The 27,189-nt window shown below is 44.1% G+C and overlaps 1 protein-coding gene across 1 annotated transcript in view; it reads right to left on the reverse strand.

Annotated features, from left to right (window-relative positions):
• LRP2 (LDL receptor related protein 2) overlaps window positions 1–27,189 on the reverse strand; it is a 310,836-nt gene that overhangs the window by 58,348 nt on the left and 225,299 nt on the right. The window contains exons 50-59 of the mRNA XM_088474855.1: window positions 24,299–24,594; window positions 20,079–20,595; window positions 16,436–16,588; window positions 14,354–14,524; window positions 11,359–11,582; window positions 9,651–9,828; window positions 8,208–8,404; window positions 6,652–6,897; window positions 2,444–2,572; window positions 684–803 (exon numbers count right to left, since the gene is read on the reverse strand). Coding sequence (XP_088330981.1) covers window positions 684–803; window positions 2,444–2,572; window positions 6,652–6,897; window positions 8,208–8,404; window positions 9,651–9,828; window positions 11,359–11,582; window positions 14,354–14,524; window positions 16,436–16,588; window positions 20,079–20,595; window positions 24,299–24,594 — 2,231 coding nt within the window. The remainder of the gene's footprint in view (window positions 1–683; window positions 804–2,443; window positions 2,573–6,651; window positions 6,898–8,207; window positions 8,405–9,650; window positions 9,829–11,358; window positions 11,583–14,353; window positions 14,525–16,435; window positions 16,589–20,078; window positions 20,596–24,298; window positions 24,595–27,189) is intronic.

The raw sequence follows: 27,189 nt of genomic DNA on the forward strand, positions 1-27,189 counted from the left end.
GGTACACATTTGCCGATGTAGACGATATGTTCGTCCGATATGCCAGATCGGCCGACATATCGTCTAATGCGTACCCACCTTAAGGGTTAGGCACAAGGGGGAGGGTTAGGAGTCAAATAACAAACAAAACATGTGTAGACCTTTTCTGTGTCGACTATTTGCATATGTTGACCATTTGCCAGTCTACCTTTTAACCCTGTCGACCTATTGCCTGTCTACCTTCTGGTTTCTATCTATTGACTGTCTATATAGATACTCTCTATCAATCCACACCACCTAAAACACATGCTGTAGAGATTGTGTAACTATAAAATGTAACTATACTTAAGGAATGAATATGAGAAAGGAAAATATGTAAATAAAGGTAATAGCAGTTGTAAACATGTTTCCTTTTATGTAAGTGACTTACCTATACAGTCTATATAACATGCGTGCACTTGTGCCGTGGTAGCTAAAGCAATTAGGATAATGCAGCCTAGCAATTCACTTGTAATGTAACCAGTGACTTCAGAGAGACAGTTCATTCCTCAGTGATGTTATGGAATCTACAGTATATAAGGCTGCATTCTCATGAATGTAGGTTTAGCCACCCAAAAATGTCTGCCTCCGCTCTCAGTAGACAAGAGTTAGTCTTTAAAATGCCATTTTTCAACCCTCTTAAGCACCAAAAAGAAGTAACTTACTGCAATTGCGCTCATCAGACCCATCTCCGCAGTCATTGTCACCATCACATTTCCAACGCAGAGGAATACAGCGATGATTTTCACAGCGAAAGTCCCCTAGCGGATCACATGTTCTTTGTTCTGCAAATTCCAATCATTCACAGGTAGGATTTGCTGGCCCAGTGACAGTAATGATTATACAAGTATTTTGTTAAGCTCTAAATGGTTTAATAATCAGTGGAATACAGCCAAGGAGGGAAATTATTGGAAGGAATCTCTATGAAGGAAACTACTGATTTTGCTTCATGAGGCAAAGCCCAATAACATGGATTACACGCTGACAAAATAATACTGTTTATTTCAGCAACAATGCAGTTCCTCTAGCCCAACCAACCTGAGAATACTTCAGAGTTTAATCTATATTTGAAAATTAAATGTACAAAGGTTATAGTTATTCATGTAGATATGTGTTCAGCATCTCGGTGGACGGGATGCCTACGCTTACTGTATTGGCGCCAGAATACCGATGCCGGTCAGAATCCCCGCGCAGGCATCCTGACTGCCGGGATGCCGAAGGTAAGTAACGGAATTGGGGGGAGGGGGAGGCACTAGGGGGAGGGTTAGGTACTAAGGGGAGAGGGTTAGGTTTAGGATGCGGGGAGGGGGAGGTTAAGTTTAGGCACTAGGGGGTGAGGTTAGGTTCAGGCACCAGGGAGGGAGGCTTAGCAAACCGACCAACAAGTATCGGTATGTTAACCGTGTCTGGATCCCGGCGTCGTTATTTCATACCGATTCCATTCATATATATATTATATTTAAATATTATAATAATTTGAACACGAGTTTTGGAATAAATACTGGTATAATGAAGATACCAAATGCTGAGCTGGTACTTCTATGTATAATGTACTAGGTATAAGTTTAGGCAATTGTATCATCCAAATAAATATTACCCCGGTCCCTGGATATTATCACTATGCAATTGTATTGTGTATATTTATGTATAAAGAGCTCTCCAATGACTTTTAACTTGCACATAACACTAAGGGGTATATTTACTAAAGTGAGAGTTTTTAGAAGTGGAGATGTTGCCCATAGCAACCAGATTCTAGCTATTATATTCTAGAAGGTGCTAGTTAAATGTTAAGTAGAATCTGTTTGGTTGCTATGGGCAAAATCTCAATTTCTAAAAACTCTCACTTTAGTAAATATACTCCTATGTAAGAACATATATGATGAATCATAATTACAGGACAAGGACAGCGGTACTATGTACTATTGAAAATATATTGTTTATGAAAAAAAGAAATGAAGAAGCTCATTCATTCTAGCCACCTCTTACTATCTTGCGCTCACAATAGTAATACATTTAGGTTCACCCATCACCTATGTTAAATGATCTATTTGTAGACGGAAGTAATATTCTATTAATGCCTATTAATTCACGATCCTACTAAATCTTAGTTAAAGAAAAAGGTTGCCTCAACTGCGTAGAGTTGGGTGCACTTTAATAACTGAGCATGATGTCACAAGACATAAATCAGCTGATGCCCAGTACACAAATGGCTAAGGGGTCTATTTACTAAGCAGTGTTGGGACACAAAGTGAAAAGTGATAAGGTGCCAGCCAATCAGCTCCTAACTGCCATCTCACAGGCTGTGTTTGAAAAATGACAGTTGGGAGCTGATTGGCTGGCACCTTATCACTCTGTCTCCTAACACTTGCTTAGTAAATAGACCCCTAAATGCTTTATGTAGTCAAAAATAAGACAGAGAACTAACCACAGTTTTGCTCATCAGAATTATCTCTGCAGTCATCGTAACCATTGCACACTGCCCAGAGTGGGATGCAGCGGTAGTTTGTCCTACAGTCAAAGTCAGTGTGATTGTCACAAAGGTAAGCAGGACCCACTGAAAACAAACATGACACACAAATTTAACAACCAAATATTGCACACAAATATATTACACAACTATAATCCAAAAATATAACATACAAATATAGTACACAAATATAACACACAAATATAGCTCTCAATTTAGAAACAAATGAATATATGACTCAAAGTGGGGCTATTATATTATGTAGTGTAGGACCACCCGAGCAGAGATGCCTGGATGTGCCTGGTGGCTTAGCATTTATTTGCAATTGTATGTAACGGAGGGCCTGAGTCATTATGGATCGCAACTGCGATTACACACCAATCGGCCGATTGTTGTTATCTGCGCATGGTTATGCATCAAAGTGCACATGCGCGAACTAGCCACTGTGATCGGGACTGCGCAGACCCATTGCAGAGTGACTGACAGGAAGTGACGTTTGTGGGTGGTGACGGGGTTGGTTGGCGAAACGCAGGCGCGCCAGTGCGTTTCAACACCATTGCATGGGCGTGCATAAATACGCCACTGCGATGCCGTACAAGGCCTGAAGTTAGCAATTTCTGAGTAAGGTCAGAGCTTGTGAAAGTGTGTGTGAGGCTGCAATGGTACTCGATGTTACCGATGGTTTCGCAGATATTACTATCGTAGTTGAATTGCATGCGTATTCAAAATTGCATTCGCAGTTGCGATCCGTAATGAATCAGGCCCCGAGTTCTCTGCTTGTGGGAATTTTTTTTTTTTTTTCTAGATTAACCCATTCCTTACATACACCTGTGATAGACCAATAAATTGATTCTGAGCAACTTACATTCTATGGGACGAATTCAATTAGCCGTGAAAAAGTGCCGTCTGGCAAAAAGCGGGTTGAATTTGCCTCATTCGCCTATTTTGCCGCAATGTTTTCTCCATGCGCGTCCCTGCTTTTCACCTTATTCAATTGTAAAACACGCAAAAACGCGGATAGGCGAATGTTCTCCAAAGCGAAACTAGCCAAAAAGACCTTTTTTTTTGAGGAAATCAGTCTGTACGCCATAAAAAGCTTCAGTGACCCTGGAATCAATATATAATAGTAGTAGTAGCCCTAATAAAAGTATTTTGTGAACTTATTTTGAGGCAAAGGGCTGTTATAGGCATATTTGCATATGTGTGGAAAAATGCTAGAACAATGGGCCTGATTCAGACCCATTCGCAAGCGGCTGTCCGCTCGCAAGTGGGTCGATGTTGTGCACTGCGCATGCGCACGATGGCGGGAGCTCCGTCGTGCGCATGCGCCAGACGCGACGAGCGAAGGAAAGTCCTTCGCTCGTTGTGTCTGATCAAAGGGGGCGTGCTGTCGATGTTGATTGACAGCACGCCCCCTTTGGTGGGCGTGCCGGTGGCGTGCCTCCCTGATGGGGGCGTTCCCAAGGGAACGCCTACCGTCAGAAGCCGGCCCACTGACATCACTAGTGATGTCAGTGGGAGTGATTTTGGCTCTGATAGAGCCAAAATCACTCTGGGCCTTGCGGTTGAAAACCTCAACCGCAGGCTCCGGCTCGCAGTTTCGATGGTCGCGATGGTCACGACCATCGCGGCCATCAAACTGCACGCTCGTATAGGCTGTGGGTGGTGACCCACAGCTATACGAGCGTCCAGGAGGACGCTCCAGAATTATGGAGGGCGGCCCTCATTCAGAGCGTGCGCTCTGCTCAGAGCGTACGGCTCTGAATGAGGGCCAATGTTTTTTCTGAAAAATAATCACTGAAGTTAAATTTAGGGTACCTGAAAATGGGTTCTAGTATATTGTGATGTCTCTAAAATGAAGTCATTTTTTTTTTTTCCCCTATTAGTCATTAGGGGAGGGGGGGTCCAAAGGGTTCTGAACCAAGTCCCCACATCTGTATTCCAAAATATGGATTTTGCACTTCTCTTCTCCTGCCTTTTGCTGGAGAAACTTTTCTGCCTGTTTTTGCCTATGGCGTTTTCGCGTAGGCGAAAACTCTGGGGAGTTGAATACGGAGATACTTTGAAAACAGGCGAAAAGTGCAAATCGGAGAATACGTTTCTACAAACGGCACTTTTCGCGGCTAATTGAATACGGCCCTTTGTATCACTATTCTGAAAGGCATGTATGGGTTCAGTAAGTGGAGAGAATGCTGATCCTTATAGTGATATATTGGAGGATCCTAGGGTGCCTCCAGGTAATTTCATCCTCAATTTACAAACACATGAATATATGACCCAAAGTGGGCTATAATTATGTAGTGTATGTAGTGTAGGACCTCCAGAGCAGAGATGCCTTGACATGTCTTGTGGCTTATCATGTATTTTGCAAATGTATGTGTCTGCATTTTATGTAGGAACCTAGTCTATTTTGCTGGCCATTGCGGTGTCCCGGGTGAATTTTTTTTTTATTGTCTAGATTAACACCTTCCTTACATGCACCTGTGATGAGCCAAAAAATTGATTATGAGCAATTTCCATTCTGTGTAAAATGCAAATATACCATCCAATATATACTATGTAGACAAAAGTGATTGGACAACGACAGCAAAAAGATCAACAAGAATATTACTTTGTAGGTTCAACACGTGCAGTAATTACTGCAGACACTTTTCTTGGAAAACTGTCCACAAGTTCCTGGAGAGCAGCAGGTGATATGTTTTGCCATTCCGTCTTAAGTACAGTGATTAACTGTGACACTGAAGGTTGAGTTGGCCTAGAATGCACTCGTCGCTCCAATTCGTCCCAGATGTTCTCAATGGGGTTAAGATCTAGACTTTTAGCTGGCCAGTCCAACCGGGTTATCGAATATTCTATATACCAGTCCAGCGTCGCCTAGAAACATGACAGGTGGCATTGTCGTCCTGATAAAAACATTTGTTGTTTCCGTAGAACTGCAAGTGCATGGGCCTCCCTACCAAGTGTTCTTGTCCAGGGCCATAACTAGGGTAGTGCGACCTGTGCCATGGTATAGGGCACCACAGGGCAGGGGGCACTGTTTGGGCCTGTCAATTTTCCTGTTTATTATCATTCTCTCTCGTAGCTTCCTCTTATTTTATCCCCAGCATCTCCTGGCCTCCCCTATCTCTTCCAGCAAAGCCATGATGCAGCAATTACACACCAACTAGCAGTCCCAGGTACTGGTGAAGAGTCTTGGTGGTGGCAGCATCTATTCTACTATGACTGGAGCACCATCTTGGTGTACAGATAACACACAGTTGGTGAACAAGTAACATCAGACTGAGGGATCAGCAATAGTTGGTGACAGTAATTGGAATCCCAAAATAAATCTGTAAAATTCCCAAACAGGGTGACTTAGCAATGCGAGCCATACATCTACAGCCACGATTCCACAGTTTAACGATCCCTAACTTCGAATTGATGGCCATCGACGATCGGATCAGAAAATTCAACATGTAAAAAATCCTCGACTTGCCGATTCCGAATATTTTATCACACATTTTATCTGTCAATTGAGCTTAAATTCATTCAATCATTACAGCAACAACCACATTGCCCCCCTACAGGGTGGTACACACTAGACATGTCGGCAACATCGTCTAGTGTGTACACTCAATGTCTCTGACGATGCGCGCTCCCACGCATCTTTAGCGGCATCGTCAGACGGGCGACATAGTCAGCGAGGTACATGCTGCAGAATGCAGTATGACCCCTGTTGTCGTGATGTCGCTCCCGACATTGGCTAGTGTGTATGTATTGCTGATGCCGGGACCCCCGCCGGGTCTCGTCGCACGATAGGTCGGCTGGGTACACATCAGTAAATGTGTACCCAGCTTCAGTGTGGTTGTGCTTACTTAAACTCTTTTAAGCTGAATGCTGACTAGTGCTGCTCTATATTCTTGATGGTGAAGTGAAAAAGTATTTAATAAGGATGGATGCTTACTTTCAGTTACTGACATGAATCCTCCAGTATATCGCCATGAACTATAATGGTTATAACTTTCTACAATTCCTGCCACTTGCTTCCTGGCAGTGTTTAGAGAAGATCCAAATTCACTTTGACTAAAGGTCTGAATTACTGTAGGACACTAATGTAGTTAAACAAAATGGAATGAAACTCATATATAGCTGCCATTGCATATTAGGAACTTTGTGACATTTCTTACTGCATTCCTGAATGGGCTCATCGGAGTGATCGCCACAGTCATCGTCGACGTCACATTTCCAGCTCTGTGGGATGCAGCGTCCGTTGTTGCATTTGAACTGTCCAGGATTACAGGTCCTAGACGCACAGTGGGAGCTGTCTTCATCTGAGTTGTCACCGCAGTCATCCTCCCTGTCACACTGCCATGCCTCAGGGATACAGCGCTTGTTAGCACATTGCCACTGATGGTCCTCGCATTGATGATTGGCTGCAAACAAATTGTATGTATCAAGCAATATTAATTATACATTATTAATTACGGAATCGGTATGATGTACCGCCGGACCCATGCCCGGCAGTTGGAATCCCGATAGCGGCATCCTGGCAGAGGAGGAAATCCCAATCGTCCTAAGGTAAGTACTAACTAACCAATTTTACCCCATAACCCTAACCCTCCCTTAGGGGTGCCTAACCTTCCCCCCCAGTGCCTAATCCTAATCCCCCCTCTAAGTGCCTAAACCTAACCCCCCATCCCCGCTGCCTAAACCTAAGTCCCCCGGGGGGGTGCCTAACCCTAACCCTCCCTACCCCTAGCCTAACCCTAAACTCCCGGAGGGGTGGCTAACCCTAAGTCCCCCCCAGGAACCCTAAACCTAACCCTCCACCCGCCACCCCCGCGGCTATCCGCGCTCGGCACCCGGTGTCCCTTCGATCGGAATGCCAGGCATCGGGCTCCCGGCGTATGTCTAAAGACAGGCGTTGGCATATCGACGCCTGTCTTTAGACCCTTGCCAGGATATGACAGTCGGGAAGCCGGCTGTCTGAATTAGGTCCGCCGGCTTCCCGACTGCATACCTTAATTTCAACATTCTGAATGAAGAGAAGGTGGGAAAATAAAAAAAGAAAAGAAAGAAGGATTAATAATAAGGCTAGGTAACCATAAATACAATGCATATAAATGTATCCCCAAAATATTTTTTTTTCTACTGTCACACACTGAGTGATATCTGCAAATTGACCTGATATCGCCCAAATGGGCCAGATGCCTGAGAACAATTTGTTATAGTGTACGAGTATGTTCCTAATCTATTAACACTAACCAGTTCCCAGTGATCTAACTGCTCGTCATTAGCACCAAATCTTTGCACATGTCCAATTTAATCACCATCTTGTGTCCAAATTTAAATTAGAACCAGTTGCTCAGAGCTAAGGTAAAGTGACAAGATCGGTCCATGTGTGCCCATCTTTCATTACCATTTCTACATACTGTATTGTGTCACTGATCGTGTCAGCATCATGAACACCCCGAGGAGCTTTAATATAAACAAAATAGCTACACATATGACATTAGCACATAAACATAACTGTCAGCTGTATAAGTCTTATTTCTTGCCTCTCTAACAGTCAATATTTTCATGTTGGTACATTATTGTGAGCAGAAAACAAGGCATTTACTCATTTCTACACGTGCGACTGATACTGAAATATTTGACAAAATGTTACACAGAGAATAACAGCACTGTTACCCTCTAATGGGGAGAAATGAAGAGTTTGGACTCATCTTGTCCATGTGCTTACCACAAAGTATCGTATCCTCGTCAGAGTTATCTGGACAGTCTGGGTTAGTGTTACACAAGAAGTGAGAACTTGTGCAGTTTCCATCACTGCACTGAAATTGTCCTACACGGCAGTACCGATGAGGGCAGGTAGAGGGCTCATCTGAGCCATCCCGGCAATCTCGCTGTCCATCACACTTCCACCATATAGGGATACACCTGCAATGGGAAACATCATGCCTGTTAAATATGTTGATAACTGGTAGAGGTGGGGAGCGCTAAGGAATTGAGTCACATGCTAAATAGCCAGGGTTTTGTTGTCAGAATTGCAAGTTAACCCCATATTAGAGGTTTTCCTTGCTATAGTGCCACTAGCCTTGGCTGGTATAGCCTAGTGATCTGGATTTTGGCATTTTTGTTGGGACCCATGCTTTTCTGTGTGTGTGTCCCCTTCCCCTCATTTCATAAATACTAGCCTAGGCTATGAACGCTGGTGCTGAAACTACTTTTGGGGTGGGATACACTTTTTTAAAATTATTATTGATTATACCTGACAGGCATATATACGACTACTTCCACCACAACATAGTGAGTAAGGTGCACAAAATGCTATTACTGTAATTGCCATACGTTATCCTGCCCCTTCCCTCTCCTGTCCCATCGCACTACTCATAGTACTGAGTGTAAGATACGCCCAACTCTACATACGTTTAATTTGTCCTTTTGCCCCTATGTGCCTCATTCACATCACATTTTACAAAATGTGGCAACATGTCACAATTTTCAACCATTGTTTTCTAGGTTCATACATCCCAGCCTCTGAAATAAAAGTAATGTGAGGTTTCATAAGCCTACTTCTAGCCTGTTGTATCCATTTTTATGGACACGACACAGTTTATCCGGGCAAAGTGCATCAATAGCGAGAGGAGCAAATCTTCGCTGACTCATGGGTGAGAAGCTGGAAGGTCATGTGTAATTGCTCCCATTGTTTTTGGGCGACTGCACTTAGTACTTTTAGCACTCACATAGCTCTCTTGGGTTACATTATCATACATCAGTTAATTATGTTACTGATTCATAGTGCAAAATGGCTGCCTCTACTTATGTAAGCAATGGGTGTACTTAAGTATTTGAAAATTATATTTTACTAAAAATGACATTCATCACTCAAAATCACAAGATATAACAATCTGATCCTCTTGGACAAGAACAAGGAATTTCACACAAGAGCACTTCATTAGTATTATGATATAACTGTCACACGTAAATGTCACATGAGTGAACAAACCTAAAGTGAGCATAAAATACAACATAACTAAGGTCATACTATGTTCAGAACAATCTAGTATAACACCTCAGATCCCCAATGAAACATCTCAACGGCTATGTTTGTAATATACAATAAAGGTAGCAACTTTAAGCATCATACAGCATAGAAATAAATGTATGAATAAGAGAAGCTTACCTCTCACTATCGGCACATAAAAACTGGGTACTAGAGCAAGATGGGAGGCAGCGGACTGAACTCCCAAAATGCATGGCCAGGAAATTGTCTGGACATTCGCAACTGTATCCTTGTCCTCCATCCTTTATGAGACACAGGTGAGAACAGCCGCCATTGTTTCTGCCACAGGGATTATTCACTAAAATGGCCAATTGCACCTTTTTATTAATTCAAAACATACATCACAATATAGGTTACTCTATCTGTAACTCTCATTTTATAGGGATGTAAGTGAATAACAAAGATTAAATACAAATAGAACAGATACAGAATTCCAAATAGAGAGAAAGAAAGCAGAAAACGAATACAAAAAGCATGAAGGAGAAAGGTGGGAAAAAAAGAACATGAAACAGCCACGAGAGAGTAACATTGCAAAGTTCTGAGAGAAATGAGGGTACTTCCGTATCTTTGCGGCCCCTGGTTACGCTACTTGCGTATCTTCACTATTCAGTGAAGATACGTAAGTAGCGTAAAACTTCAGGAAATACTATTCGGACCCTTGCGGGCTCGCTGCGCTCGCCACGCTGTGGGCACGGTGGCTCACTTTGCTCGCCTCATGGATTTATTCCCCTGGCTTATAAGCTTGTGTCAAACGTCATTCCCTACCATCCAACGTCATTCCCTACCATCCAAGTGGGCATGGAGGGGGAATAAATCCATGTGGCAAGCCACCGTGCCCGCAGCATGGCGAGCGCAGCGAGCCCGCAAGGGTCCGAATAGTATCTCCTGAAGTTTACGCTACTTCCGTATCTTCAACACACATCCAGCAGGGGGCCGCAAAGATACGGAAGTACCGAAATGAGAGGCCACAGGAAAAAACACAATCTGTGGACTGAACCACTTTATGCCTCTGTGATACTGCTGCTTCACAATGAATGGATAAACTGCATTCTCATGAATAGTGGTTCAGCTCACAAGATGGCTTCCTCCAATGAATGCAAGTGACAGATGTACTTTACATAGGAGGAGGAGCCTATTGTTAATGTGCGTAGTGGAAAAAGTACAAATGTACCTTGAACATATGGGCAGCTATCACCTTAACCGCTTGGACTCCTAATATAATGGCTACTACAGCATAATTTTGGCTTTAAAATATTCATGAGAGTGAAGGGTCGTCAGGACTGCCTTTATTAATTTTGTCTGTAAAGCCATGTGCAATCGCATAAAACAGGCCCATGGCATCACCAAACGCCATTTGCTTAACAGTCACACAATTTTGCGGCTTTGTAAATGACCTCCAGTGTTACCTCTGCAAGAACGTTTTTAAATAACCTAACTCCTATACTCTGCACTTAAAATATCATCATATAATGATTATGCTACAATCTAAATCATTTTCTATTTCACGGTCAAGGACATCGTATCACTTGCAAACCAAAAGGGTATTAAAAATGATGCGTTTGACCTTTTACTTCTCATTTGCATATATACAGAATAAATGAGCCTTGCAGTAATAATTATCATCTTTTAATTGACTAACAGCTATCTATAGTTTCCGCGCCTCTTGAAAGCTGCTTCATAATTACCAGAGATAGAATATTCCTAGATTCTGAACTACTTGAACATTCTAAAGTTAACACTGCACATGAACAGAAAATGAATAATAAAAGCTACAAGATACAAATCATGGGCATGGTTACCCATAATGCATCACAGTAACTGTACTTACAAATGGGCTGTCTGTACGGGTGGTACACGTGTATATCAAAAGGCCTGTGTGTGGTATTGGCCAACATAGTTCTCCCAGACCCATTGTATTTATTTCCCTTCTCCACTGTTCTGGTGTTCCAGTCAGTCCAATATAATGTATCTTCAAAGACAGTGATGGCAAACGGATGAGGTAAATTGCCATCATAGACAGCATGTCGGTGTCTGCCATCCAAGTCAGCATATCTATAGGAACAGAGAAACAGTAAAACTACTGAGGCAAATGTCTAGACGTACACAGATCTGCTTGTTCAGGCTTCTGGCTAGAAAAATCAGGTGTAAAACAGTACCAGATTAAGAACAAGGGAATACAGATGAAACCACTGGGGCTTTCAGTTTTAATAAGCTTAAGTATATTTCAGCAGATGAAACGACAGACAATAGGCCCCAAATGCTATTACATAACATTACATAATGTCAAATACTCTGTACTAAACCACACTTGCCAACTCTCCCTGGTTGTCAGGGGGACTCCCCGATATACATTCAAATCCGTTGCTGAAGGCAACCATAGGCTCCCTGATATACTAGCAATCTCCCTGACGAGTCTGCCAATCTCCCTGATTGCACCTTAGCCCCCATTATGTAGCTGTAAAAAAACAGATCTATACATTCAAATGGTATCATTAGTATCATTTCCCTGTATTGGTTATAAGACAGAATGGGGTAGATGTATTATAGCGGCACTTAACGTGCCACTATAACACTTCCCGCTTCGCCTCTTTATCGAGGCAAAGCAGGAAGCAATAGATGTATGAACATCTCATCGGCCGGAGCATTAACTCCCCCCTCTGGCGCTACCCGCTAGAGACCGCAGCACATCAGCCTAGTGCTGATGCGCTGTGTGTCAGTCCCAGCCGGCTCCACTGAGCATGCACGGGATGTCGGAAGTATTGTGAGATCCCCATGCGCGGCCTGGAGCTGGCAGCCGCCGCAGCAGGGACAGAGCTGTCCCTGCTGTGGGGATAGGGCAGCGCCAGGCTGTAGCTGTTGATAGCGACAGCTACAGTGGGTCTAACGGTCAGGCAATATGACCGTTCATACATGGCCCAGGCTATTGACGCTGCTATCTACAAGATAGCAGCGCCCCTGTCATTTACTGCCAAACCCCCAATCATACATCGGGTAGAAGCGGTATCAGCGCACATAACATGCACTGATACCGCTTCTGAGCTTCACACTGATCGCGTCCCCCCTGGCTTTGCGCCCGGGCTGAGGGGGCTCAGAGCGCCCCCCTGGCCAGCACGCAGCGACGCTGAAAGTCTTTTTTTTTTTCGAAGGGGGCATGGCCACGCCTCCCGTGATTTGGCCACGCCCCGTTACCCGGGCTCTTGGTGGGCCTGATCATAAGGTCACTTATTTTATTTATTATCAGTTATTTATATAGCGTACACATATTCTGCAGCGCTTTACAGAGACTATTTGACTATTCACAGATCAGTCCCTGCCCCAGTGAATCTTACAATTTATATCCCATACCACGTGTACACACACCCATACACACTGGGGTTTATTTATATTTTGTTGGGAACCAATTAACCTACCAGTATGTTTTTGGAGTGTGGGAGGAAATTGGAACACCCGGAGGAAAGCCACGCAAGCACAGGGAGAATATACAAACTCCACACAGCTAGAGCCATAGTGGGTATTGAACCCATGAACTCAATGCTGTGAGGCAGTTATGCTAACCATTACACCTTCTGTAACTCCATTTGCAGAATGCAATGGTATAATTGTGCCATATTACTTATAGCTTGTTTAAATGTAAAGCGTGGTGTACTTTGTTAAATACAAATGCTAATTTAGTTATCAGATCTGCCACAAACACACATTTACAGCAATAAATGTTTGTATTATACACTCACCACTACACGGTAATTGCACTTTTTCTGTATAACAAAGCTAGTGTGTCATTTAGCATTATTGAATCCCTGGGGAGTGTACAGAATTCCTTCACAGTAAGAACTGTCATTATAATCTCCCTGACAGTGATACATGGAGAGACTGCTGATCCCTGACAGTGATATATGGAGAGACTGCTGATCCTTGACAGTGATACATGGAGAGACTGCTGATCCCTGACAGTGATACATGGGCAGACTGCTGATCCCTGACAGTGATACATGGACAGACTGCTGATCCCTGACAGTGATATATGGAGAGACTGCTGATCCCTGACAGTGATACATGGGCAGACTGCTGATCCCTGACAGTGATACATGGACAGACTGCTGATCCCTGACAGTGATACATGGACAGACTGCTGATCCCTGGCAGTGATATATGGACAGACTGCTGATCCCTGACAGTGATATATGGAGAGACTGCTGATCCCTGACAGTGATATATGGAGAGACTGCTGATCCCTGACAGTGATTCATGGACAGACTGCTGATCCCTGACAGTGATACATGAACAGACTGCTGATCCCTGACAGTGATATATGGACAGACTGCTGATCCCTGACAGTGATACATGAACAGACTGCTGATCCCTGACAGTGATTCATGGACAGACTGCTGATCCCTGACAGTGATTCATGGACAGACTGCTGATCCCTGACAGTGATACATGGATAGACTGCTGATCCCTGACAGTGATATATGGAGAGACTGCTGATCCCTGACAGTGATATATGGAGAGACTGCTGATCCCTGACAGTGATATATGGAGAGACTGCTGATCCCTGACAGTGATACATGGACAGACTGCTGATCCCTGACAGTGATACATGAACAGACTGCTGATCCCTGACAGTGATTCATGGACAGACTGATGATCCCTGACAGTGATATATGGAGAGACTGCTGATCCCTGACAGTGATATATGGAGAGACTGCTGATCCCTGACAGTGATATATGGAGAGACTGCTGAATGTCCCTGTCAGTGTTAGTGGAGCCATGCACAGGTCATATGAACAGTTACCGAGTTGCTTTATTCTTCTCTAAGTACGTACTCAATGTAGTTCAAGTGGGCATCGGCCCAGTAGAGCTTGTCACTGCTGTAATCTATAGTGAGTCCATTAGGCCATTCTAGCTTAGTGGTGATGATAACAGTTTTGTTCTTTCCATCCATGCCAACCCTAGCAATGTATGGCTTGTCTCCCCAGTCTGTCCAGTAAACATGTCTATAGAAGGAAAACGAGAGTCAGGGTCATCATTACATATTTAATGTTCAACATAACAATCATTTGTAGATAACTTGAAAGATGTATAATATCACATTTTAAATTGTAAGTTTACTTTCCGTACTTTACAATTACTGCTCATCAAATGCCATTTACTTTACCTAATTCTTTCCTAAAATCATGCATGTCTTCTTATAAGCATATCCAACACTTATTACTAACAGACATTAGCGGCATTAATAAATTGGTGCTAGGCACGTTCCTGTAAGTACTCAAGATATAGGAAGTTAGGAACACTTATAGTATACCCCTTTTCATTACATATTCTTCTTGGGGGAGCCAGGACTCCCTTTATAATGTCATAGTGCCTGCAACCATTATCGTCAACCCAGTCTCTATCAATGAAGTGAGGCGGGATCATACCATCCAATATCACTTCCAACCATTTACCACTTGCTCTGTGTTGTTCAAACATTATAAAAATTTCCTATACTGGCAATAGGACCACTTATTTTGTCTTCTATCATAAACACATCATGTATCTGTGATATAACCCAGAGCATCTAATTGGACAGTTGATAATATTTTCTAAACCACTTCAGCCAATATGATTCTACCTTTTTTTGTACTATATTTTCTAAACCACAGTACAAAAAAAAGCTAGAATCTAATTGGCTGAACAATCATGCACAGTGTTTTATTAAATGAGCAATTCTGTGTTAGAATTTATTTTTCGATGAATGATGCACAGCATAAAATCCATTTAGGTTGCATGAGAGGAAATATGGCAGCATTTTTGCAGTAGCTGTAGTTTTCTACAGCTGATGGGTAGCAACAGTGAAGGCATTCCTTGCTAAATATGGACAGTGGCGTATCTACTCATTGGCCAGGATGGCACTCGCCAGGGGCGCCGGCCAAAGGGGGGAGCCGTCCGGCAGTGCCACCAGCAGCCAAACGGTGGAATCAGGCCGGGACTACTACCAGGAGTCCTGGTACTCCCCTGGGACGCACTTCTGTGTTGAAATGTCTTTCTAATTGCACTTTGACCAATTTAAAAACAGGCTTTAAACACACATAGTGTCAGATGTAATAAAGAAACTCAACACTTATGATGGGCAGAAGATACAAATGAGGCTAATCTGAGTAGCATTTTAGAAAGAAAATGAAAAAGTTTTAATGTAATGTCTGGTATGGTTCTAAAGTGGAAGGTAGTTGGTCTTTGATCATGTGACATTTACACTTTTGAACACTCCTCCGCTGCGCACAGCTAGGTGTACAGTTCCAGAAGGTATGTCCTGTTAGTTAAGTGTAAATATAAGTACCTGGAAGTGTGCCACTGGACAGTACATGTGGGCACTCACTACAACCCGCAGCGCCCTCTGTAAAGTGGTCCTATGATGTCCTCTTTATTTTATTCAATTTACATTGTCAGTATGGAATGCAAACCACCAGTGTAATATAATTGTAAGTATAACACAAGAAAAGTCAGTTCTTTGCATAATAATAATAATAATAATAAGTGCGGATAAGTTTATGTCAGCAGCAGAAGTATGCGGAGTCCAGTGTTTGAAACTTAGACACAAAAAGATTATCGGTCCATCAAAATGAGAATATTAAATTTGATTTGCTTTGGTGCCTGTCCAACTCACTAAAGATTCTCTAGCAATGACTATATAAGAGAAATGCAATCATTTTAGCAGTAATGGCTGCATTTCCCGCTAGGCACCTGCTTGTTAAGCTGAGGAAAAAGTTAAGTAGATAATAATAAAATAAGGATTTGGTTTCATGTTCCTAGATTGTTATCTCTCAGGAAATACCAGATAGCAGGCTACAGTAATGATGAACATAAGAAGAAGTATGTCATTCTCAACTGGAGAAATAATAGGCAATTCTGTGCCTGAGATGTCATACCCATTCTTTGGATGTACCACTATCGCTCTAGGATGCTGGAAGCAGAACGTGTTATTAACATCCACACAACGGTCAACCAGTCTCTTCCTGAATCTTCCATCCAGCTCGGCAACAATGATACTGTCCTTATAGGAGTCTACCCAGTATAGTTTTCTAGAGTACAAGGGGAAAAATAAATAAATAAATAGAATGCTTTTTCCTTTATAGAGGTGAGAGGTAAAATGATTAAACAATAATGTGGGATACAGGTACTAGACTAAAGACCTACTACACTGCATTTCACTGCTCTCAGCTGCTTCAAAATATTAGCAGACTCAAACTTGCATCTTTATCCAAAATACAGGAGTGTGTACCAGCTTTCCTAATAAAGCAATGCCAAAAATGACAAAACACAATTTTTCCTTGGCTTTTGTTTTGTTTGGTAGGTATCTATTGTGGCAAGGTTCCCAATATTGTTAGAATTTGGGAGGCAACATCAGGGCTCAGAACTTGGAAAAGTTTAGGATCTTGAGCTAGCCTTACATATATCTATTAGGGTTGGGTATTGGAACCCCGACTGTCAAAATCCTGAAGTATGTTTGTAAGTATTTTAACCCTTACCCGAACTCTCCCCCTAACCCTAACCCAAGCCTCTCGCAGGCTAACCCTAACCGTCCCCTTTGGCAACCTGACCCTAAACGTCCCATTATGCAGCCTAATCCTAACGGTCCCCTCCCACAGCCTAACCCTCGCCCTAGTGCTCTAAACATCCCCTTCTGCAGCCTAATCCTAACGGTCCCCTCCCGCGGCCTAACCCTCCCCCTAGTTCCTTACTCTAACCCTCCCCCTAGTTAATTACCCTAATCCTCTCCCTAGTGCCAAACTCTAACCATAAACCATAACCCTAATACTCATCCTCAGGATTGTGACTGTCGGGATCCCGGAGCCGGTATTCTGGCCATCGGGATCTGGACTACATTCCGTCTATATGGTTAAGCCTACTATAATTGTAGGTACTTGGAATGAATGCACACCATTTAAGGATGCTTGGCATAATAGATGTTAAGCATCAATCATGTACAGTATCATCACAATGGTTACATAACACAAAGCATTTCAGAAACCTTGTTTTAGGTGTATGTCCAGGATTTAATCTATGTAGGGGTTAGGGCCTTAGCTTAAAATGTCAATAGATCTGTTTCTGACTTTCCAATTACCAAATGTAAAATACAGTATGTATCATTATTTTCTTTCACATTTTCTAGCTTATACCACATAGATATTCAGTACAATGTAATTGTTCTTTGTATAATCGTAAACTCCAAATACATGATCTCCTCCCAAAAGCTGACCTGTGATAAAATAACAAAAAATGGATTGGGTGTGCGGCATATTGACATGGGACATGTATGAATTTCTAGTGGTTTCTGAGTTCTAGTGGAAATATGGCACATAATAAAGATACATTACCTGCCTCAGAAACAAGCACTCATTCACACAACATAAGCTGTACACTGCATTTATAGAATGTATAAGCACTACTGCAACATGGATTCAGAGGCTCAATTGATAGCTATGTACCTGTAAAGTACAGTAAATGTTTGGTGGCAGAAATACTGAGATCCAGTGTGACACGACTGTAGGACACCAGAAGAATAGTAACAACAATTGGGGTGACTTGTTATGACTTCAGAGATAGCAACAACATATGGCAACGAATGCCAAACTTTTTTGCCAAACTAATGCGGAGCATGCATTGCTGTCATGGAGGGTGATTAAGCTTAGGACGGAATTGCAAAGCTGCACGCAAGCAGCATTGCAATTCTATCCTTGCTAATATGCAAATGCAGCAGGAGGTGTATGACACTCCCTGCTGCATTTGCGATCTCAGCACTGCGAGCGAGGTCGCAGGTTGGGATCACCATCAAGGCCATAGGTCGCGATGGTGGATGGCGCCAGGGTGCCGGCCAGCTGAGTAAGCCTTAACTTGCGCAGGCTGGCCGGCTTGCGGGGCCAGAAAACTGCATCCATGGACGCAGCCCCTGGCCTTGCCACTTCCGGAAAACAGGGCCGACATGCAGTGGCGTAACTAGGGTAGTTGGAGCCCAGGGCAAATTTGAAAAGGGAGCCCCCCCCAACATCCCGAGATGTGCGGAAAAAATGGGTGTGGTCACTTAAAAATGGGGTGTGTCAACATGACACACCCCTTTATTTTCACGCTGAACATTCCTATCCATATGCACCTTAACCCCAGTAGTACCCCTTATACAGTACCCCCAGTATTCAGTTGTTATCCCTCTTATGCAGGCCCATAGTAGTGCCCCTTATACAGTATCCCCAGTACTGGTCCCCCTTATACAGCCCCCAATTAGTTCCCCTTACTCAGTACCCCCAGTAGTGGCCCCCCCAAATGCAGTGCCCCACGTAGTGTTCCCCCTTATGCAGTGCCCACAGTAGCAGTCCCCACAATGCAGTGCGCCCAGTAGCGGTATCCCCTTATGCAGTGCCCTTTATATGGTGCCCCCAGTAGTAGTCCCCCCCCATGCAGTGCCCTTTATATAGTGCCCCCAGCAGTAGTCCCCCCCATGCAGTTTTCCCAGTAGTGGTCCCCTTATGCAGGCACCCTGTAGTGATCCCCCCTATCCAGTGCCCCCTGTAGTGGCCCTTCCTATTATTGCCCCCAGTAGTGGTCCCCCGAGTGCAGTGCCTCTAGTAGTAGGCCCCTTTTATAATGTCCCCAGTGGTAGTTCCCCCCCAAGTAGTAGTCCCCAGTAGAGTAGCCCCCCCCAGTAGAGGTCCTCCCAATGGCGCCCCCAGTAGTAGCCACCCCTCCCCCAGTAGAGGTCCCCCCAGTAGTAGCCACCCCCCTCCCCATTGTGCAGATATGTTAAAAAAAAAATATATATATATACATAAAAATATATTTACCTGAATCTTTGCTCCTGGTCCTGCTCGCGACGCCGCTCCCGCCCGGGCTGGCGCGCTCAGCATTATGGGACAGATGTCATGATGTCAGTCCCATTACCCACTGCAGGAGCCGGACGGAAGTGGGTGCTGCAGTAGTCAATGAAAGTCTATCTGACTCTCATTGGCTGCTGTTTAACACACGCAGCCTGAGCCCGCCTCCTAGCGCTATTGGGCAAGCGCTCAGGGAGAGGGAACGGGTTCAGGTGTGAAGCACAGGACCGGCGCTGGAAGCCTAGCGCCGGTCCTTTGTAAATGTGTAGCGCTGACCGCACTCATTGCGGTCGGCGCTACACTGGCTAACTAGGGCGGGCGGGCCCCCGCGCCGCCGGTCCAACGGCGCCCAGGGCATGCACCCCGCTCGCCCTGCCCTAGTTACGCCACTGCCGACATGTCTCGTTTCAGGGAATGCCAGCCGACCCTGCCCCCACACTGCCCCTTAAATGCCTCTGCCTGTCAATCAGGCAGAGGCAAAGCAGAGGCTGTGTGCGATCACGCAGGACCTGTTGTGCACATTCACAGAATGAGTCCTGCGCACGCGTAGATTCCAGATAATTGGAAATCTGCATTCAGCACTGCACTTACGTGCAATGCTAAATCAGTCCCATGTTATTTTAGACTACTGTATAATAAAAGGTATTTTTTTTTTTATAGTCCATGGTTCTATCATGCATGTAAATAGTAATATTACTGTTTTTACCTGCCAACCCAATCAACTGCTAATCCTTCTCCACTGGGAACATCACTGTTAATAATGGTCTCTTTGTTGGTTCCATTAAGGAACATTCTCTCAATAACTCTCCTTCCGACATCAATCCAATACAGTCTTGCCTCTACCCGATCGAAGTCCAGAGCCACCACATTGCTCAGACCTTGTAGAATAAGAGAGTAGGACTGTCCATCCACCGTGAGGTTTCTCAGGTAATACCGGTTGCTAAATATAAGGTATGGGGCAATATTGCTATTTTGACGGCAGCTTTTTCCATCAGGTTCCCGGATATAGCCAGAAGCACACTTACAGATATAGGAACCAGCAGTGTTCTCACAGACTTGACTGCATAACGAAGGGGATTCAGAGCACTCATCTATATCATCACAGGTCCGTTTATCAGACATGAGCCTATAGCCTACTCGGCAGGAGCAGAAGAAGCTGGTTTGTGTATCTGTACAGTTATGATCACAGCCACTAATTGTGGTATCACTGCACTCATTAATGCCTGTATGAAAAGACAAACAATATAAATGGTTAATGTGATTCCTTGATTAGTAACACACATTATTCCTATTGTTAACCATATACTTAGGGTTATTTATTTACTAATACAAACATTGCTGAAAGTTTCAAACCTGCAGTAAAGCCGCAGCAACCAGTCAGCAGTTAGATTCTATCTGCCTTGTGGAAGTCATACTATATGCTGCAGTGTGAATGCTGCGTTATCACATTCCTGTTTAGTGCAAATGTGTCCACTTATAGAAGGAACTATAGCATGTGAATTATTTGCTGGCCAAGAAAGGGAAGAACTGGGTGAAAACAATGATAAATTGCAACCTAGGGGGGATATTTATCAAAGCTGGGAGAGAGATAAAATTGTAAAAAATAATTTACCAACCAATCAGTTCCCAACTATCATTTTAGAAACACAGCCTGCAAAATGCAAATTGGAAGCGGATTAGTACTTTATCTCTCACAATTTTATCTCTCTCCCAGCTTTGATAAATACCCCCCTTAGAGACTGATTCAGAATAAGTGCAGTTGCATCGCATGTACGTAAATTAATGTGTATATTCACCCGCATGCAGAGTTGTATGCATATATGTGGCCGCACTACCCCCATGCTTACGCTTGCTGAAGTAACCGTCATGGCTATCAGCGTGTATCTTACACCAACCTTATACCTGGTGCAGGAGAGCCATGCAAAATCAGATGGATCTCTGCATACGCCCAACACGACACAGCCTGCAATTCTGCCCCCATGCACCTTCAGAGGACTTAGCCTTTGTGTGCCTGCTCTGTTACTGCCCAATGACACCCATTCAGTATGCATCTGAGTTACACTCAGCGCTAGAAATGGCAAGATCTGTCTGCAAAAGAGTATTGCGTGCAACTCTGCATCATCCACAATGTGCGCATGTGAGCCTCGTATTACACGCACATGGAAACATACGATTCCATTATGCAGAACAGGATATTCCAGTGAGATGTAATCAGTGGAGAGGATACATCAATAGGAGTATTCCCCTTCACTTCCTGTAGGGACTTATTTTTCACACATGAAGGAAACCAGGCCTGATTCCTATTCATCTTCTAGATCAGTTGTTCTCTCAGGACCACACAGTTCACATTTTCCAGGTCACCCAGTAGGTGCACAAATGTAGACATTACTCACAGGCCCCTATTCAATTTGAGGCGAAAAGTCCCGGACTTTTCGGCTGCCGGACTTTCTGCCAACATCACGTGTTTTTGGAGAAAATAACTTATCCCAGCAAATTTGGGGTACTTGAAAATGGGGGTCAGCATAATTTAAATTTGCTAAAGTGAAGTTGGAAAAATCGTGAAAAATCCACCTGCCGCAAACACCTGCAATGAAAAAAAACACCTGGGGCATACTTGGGGACCCCCCCAGAGTCAAGTTCGCTAGTTTTTATCTTTGTCCCCCAACATTTATTTTTTTTGCCCCCAAATTCAAAGTGATTTTTTGGGGTGTTCTTAAGTGTTTTTTTTTATTTTTTGACACAGATTACCTTTGGGGGACTGTCTGAAGGCTGCACGGGGGTTCCCGCAATGTTGCACCCCAAAACCCCAATTCTGCACTTTTTTCCGCCTGCCATTCATAGGCGATACTTTACCGCCTATTACATTGCATTGACTTTCCGCCTAGGCAGAAAGTCTTTCAAATTGAATACGGAGTATAATCCAAACAGGCGAAAATGACGTCATTGGCGAAAAGTTTTTGACATAAACACGTGAAAACGGCTTTTCGCTTCAAATTGAATACGGGCCACACATTTTAAAAGATCCACAGGTGGAGCTAATTATTTCACTTGTGATTCTGTGAGGGGACCTGGAAAATATGCACTGTTTGGGGTCCTGAGGACCGAGTTTGAGAACCTGTGTTCTAGATGCATTTCACACAGGAATTCGACCTATGTAATAACACAGATGAAATGTATGATACAGTCTCAAAGAGAAAAGTTTCATTGAATGAAGATGGCAGCTGGCTGAGGTTTGTAGTGCATTTTGAGACTTTTCATGGTGCACATTTTCAGCTCAACTTGAACCTTGAGTAATTTCCTAACCTCTAACTCCAAGCCTAACCCTAAATTTAACCCTAACAATCAACATGCCAACATTTTTGCATCGACAGGTCAGATGAACGTGTCAATATTTTAAGCATGTTAACCTAAATTCTTGTCTGCATATTAAGTGTCGACCTAATGACCATGTTGACAGTATGACTATCGACACTCAGAACCTGTCGACATTCTGGTGTCGACTGTCTGATTGTATATATTTTTTTAATGTCGACAAGTCAATGGATACCGCTCAGGTGCTGCTCGCACAGGAGCCAGTATAAACTGCAGGTCAGACTGAAGACGGAGAATTATTCAGAATGTCCTCCCATTTTGCACTAACCTGCAGATTACACTTTTATTTTTATTTTGAACAGCCGACGAGCATGCTCCAGCCTCAGTGAGCCCTATACATACAGTCATCTCAAAACGGATCTTAAATGCTGCATCAGTAACTTGTGCCAAAATATCTGTGGAATAAGCTCTATATTGTTTAGCAGTGCTCCTCACAGTAAATGTAGGAGGAAGAGGAGAAACTTAGGGCCTGATTCAGACCCGGACGCTATTTGCGGGTGCTCGCTGGCTAAAAGGGGCCGGCTATTTAAATCATGTGCTCGCACTGCATCGCGTAAAGTCGCCCACTAAGTAATAGCGAGTGGCCGCACTATGCGCTCGCACCTGTATAAAGACGCCCCTTTGCCACTCGCAACACACGTCATCTCCGGCAGTTGTAGGATTAATCGGGAACATGGAGAACCATCGGAGCTGCTCGCAGTGCTTGTGGTAGCCTTTTCCCACCACAACATTGCGAGCAGTTCAGGCTAAAATACAACCCAGTCACGTGTGTAATGACGCTACTTTGCTAATTATGCACACCCATTAAACGCCGTTCTGATGGTCGGGCACGCCTGCGTTCGCACATCCACACCCCTGTTTACAAGCACCTTCCCCTGTTACCACCCAGAAACGGCACTATCTGTCACTCAAAATAGCGGCCCGACTGCGGGCTACGGGCGAGCACTTTCCCATCGCAATGACTGGTTCACGCACGCGCATTGCGACTCATACGCATGCGCAGATTGCAAAAAATCGCTCAATGCGAGCGAGCGCAGCATAGCGTCTGGGTCTGAATCAGGCCCTTAGTTATCTTTCCTCGGTCTATGACATATTTACAGAGTAACAGCAATTATGTACTTATTATTCTGGTTAAATAAATGTAAATAAAAATTATCATATATATATCAATAAATAAGTCTAGAGCTAAAGTCAATTGGGTGTTTATTTTCTGTTTATGATGCACTATAAAGATAGACAAAATGTAAATGGGTAAGAGAGATGATGCAGTAGATAAGTATACCGTAACTGTATAATTGCTACTAGTAAGGTTAGTGCAAGTTAATAGCTGATAAATCTTATTATTAGGTGTATTACTTAGGTGCATGGTTTAGGTTATGCCACTGTTACATCATAAAAATATTTATCAATCATGTTCCTAGTCATTTAAATAATACATTAATAATGAATCTAAATTCTCAAGTTATAATAGTTTTTTTCCAATTCAGTAAATAGAGGGTGACTGTAATTCTACACTGAATAGATAAAATGTAGCATATAAAACATTCCACACACCACATCCTTTCTCATCGCTGTTGTCGGAACATTCATCTATCCGGTTGCAGACTTTGACAGCTTCAATACAGTGGCCATTGTCACATTTAAAGAAGTGCGGTGCGCAGGTTGCCTCTGGGGTGCTGCACATATGTTCCAGCTCATCAGACTGATCACCGCAGTCATTGTCTCCATCACAGACATAGGTCCTGGTAATACAGCGGCCATTCTGACAGGTGAACTGCTGCTGCTGACAGGTTGGGTAGCTGCATCCTCTTTCATCACTGCTATCTCCACAGTCATTGCGTCTGTCACACCTGGCGGATAAAGTCATGGATTAGTAATATAAGAAAAAAATAAGAGTTATGGTATAACATACCTTTGTTAACTCTTTTTCTTCGAGGTCCATGGGGTCCACAGCCATTATGTTGGGTATGAATCCCGGTAACCAAACAGATAACACAAACAAGCTCTCTGCTCCCAGGATGCACCGGGGTTCCTCCTCATATACCCCACCCCCTGCCTCAGGTAGCCAGTTCGTTACCAAGCTCAAGCAGGCGGAGACAAACAAAGGGTACGAAAGAAGAAACCCATACTCATGAGTCCAGACTCTCAAGAAAGAAATTACGGAAACCTCCCCCAGAACTACAGGTTCGTCTGTCCTGTGGACTCCATGGACCTCGAAGAAAAAGCGTTAACAAAGGTATGTTATACCATAACTCTTATTTTCTTCTTCGGGGTCCATGGGGTCCACAGCCATTATGTTGGGGATATCCCAAAGCACTAACCCTACGGGCGGGGACGCTCCTGACTCTTGGAAGAGAGAAGAATGCTATGCCCGAAGGAGGCATCCTGAGAGGCAAAAGTGTGAAAGGAATAAAATTTGACGAAGGTATGGATGGAAGACCATGTGGCTGCCTTGCATAATTGCTCAGCAGAAGCACCCCGACGGGCCGCCCATGATGGACCTACCGCCCTAGTAGAATGTGCCGTCACTGAATACGGTACCCTCATACCAGCCTGTGTATAAGCCAATGAAATTGCCATGCGAATCCACCTGGCCAGTGTCTGTTTATTGGCTGGCCAGCCACGCCTATGACAACCATAAAGCACAAAAAGTGAATCAGACTTCCTCCATTTGCTCGTGCGTCTCACATAAATTCTCAACGCACGGACCACATCCAGGGAAGCCTCACCTGGTGAGAGACTAGAGCCCTGAAATGCTGGAGCTACTATTTCTTCATTAATATGAAATTTAGACACTACTTTCGGAAGGTAACCCTCCCTAGTACGTAGTACTGCTCTATCTTGATGAAATATCAAGAACGGCTCATGGAAGGAAAGCGCAGCTAAATCTAACACTCTACATGCAGATGCCATAGCAAGGAGGAATACAGTCTTTGCTGTTAGCCACTTCATGTCTATTGAATTTAAAGGCTTGAACGGAGGAGCCTGTAAAACCTTCAGAACTAGAGTCAAGTCCCACGGAACAACCGGGGAAATGAAGGGAGGCTGAATCCTCAACACCCCTGTAAAAAGGTCTTTATATCTGGTCTCAGAGCAATTTTATGTTGGAACCAGACTGAAAGAGCAGACACCTGTACCCTCAAAGAGGCCAGGCGGAGCCCTTTTTCCAGACCGCTTTGAAGAAAATCAAGCACTCTAGACATCAGAAATTTCTGTGGGTCATACCCTTTCAGTTCACACCACTGAAAGAAAGTATGCCAAATTCTATAGTATATACGGGCTGAAGATGGTTTCCGTGCCTTCAGCATCGTCCGTATAACAGACTCGGAAAACCCCTTCTTCCTCAAGACGGAGGCCTCAAGAGCCATGCCGTGAACGATAGCCGATGAATATCCGGGTACCAGCAGGGACTCTGTAGCAACAGATCCGTTCTCAATAGCTGAGACCATGGAGTGTCTATGGAGAGAGACTGTAGATCTGTGAACCAGTGCCGTCTCGGCCACTCCGGAGCTATTACTATCACGGTGCTGCCCTCTTATTTGATCTTTCTGACCACTCTGGGAAGAAGAGCAAATGGGGGGAACAGATATACCAGCTTGTAACACCACTTTACTGTCAGTGCGTCTACAAACTCGGCTCTCGAATCTCTTGTCCAGGATCTGTACCTGGGAACCTTGTTGTTCCTTCTTGATGCCATCAGATCTATTTCTGGTAGACCCCACCTGTCCACAAGGTTCCAAAAAACCTGTGGATGTAGGGCCCACTCTCCTGCATTTATCTCCTGCCGACTGAGAAAGTCGGCCTCCCAATTCAGGATCCCCAGAATGAACACGGCAGATATCGTGGGAAGATGAGTCTCTGCCCAGACCAAGATTTTTGATACCTCTGCCAAGGCCATCCGACTCCTTGTGCCCCCTTGATGATTTAGGTAGGCAACCGCGGTGCGATTGTCCGACTGTATCTGCACCGGCCTGCCCTTTAAGATTTCCTGAGCCTGCATTAAAGCTTTGAATATAGCTCTTAGTTCCAGGATATTTATTGGTAGCCGGCTTTCCGCCACTGACCACTGTGTGACGCCGTTATCGCCCCCCAACCTTGAAGACTGGCGTCAGTTTTGACCAATGTCCAATCCGACACCCAAAAGGGGCGACCCTGCCTGAGATGCTTTGTCTGCAACCACCAGGACAGGGACAACCGCACCTCTGGAGAGAGACGCAGCAACTGAGACCTGATCGAGCAATGATCCTTGTCCCAGCGAGACAGAATTAATTGCTGAAGTGGTCTGGAGTGGAATTGAGCGTATTCCACCATCCTGAAGGTGGCCACCATCGACCCCAGGACTTGCATGGCCACTAGAACGGATATCTGCCTGTTGCGAAGCAACCTGCGTATTGTAAGGCAAGAATCTTCTCCTCCGGCAGATATATTTTCTGCACCACGGAGTC

Source organism: Taudactylus pleione, unplaced genomic scaffold (assembly GCF_031769625.1).
Source record: "Taudactylus pleione unplaced genomic scaffold, aTauple2 ptg000156l, whole genome shotgun sequence".
Classification (NCBI taxonomy): Eukaryota; Metazoa; Chordata; class Amphibia; order Anura; family Myobatrachidae; genus Taudactylus; species Taudactylus pleione.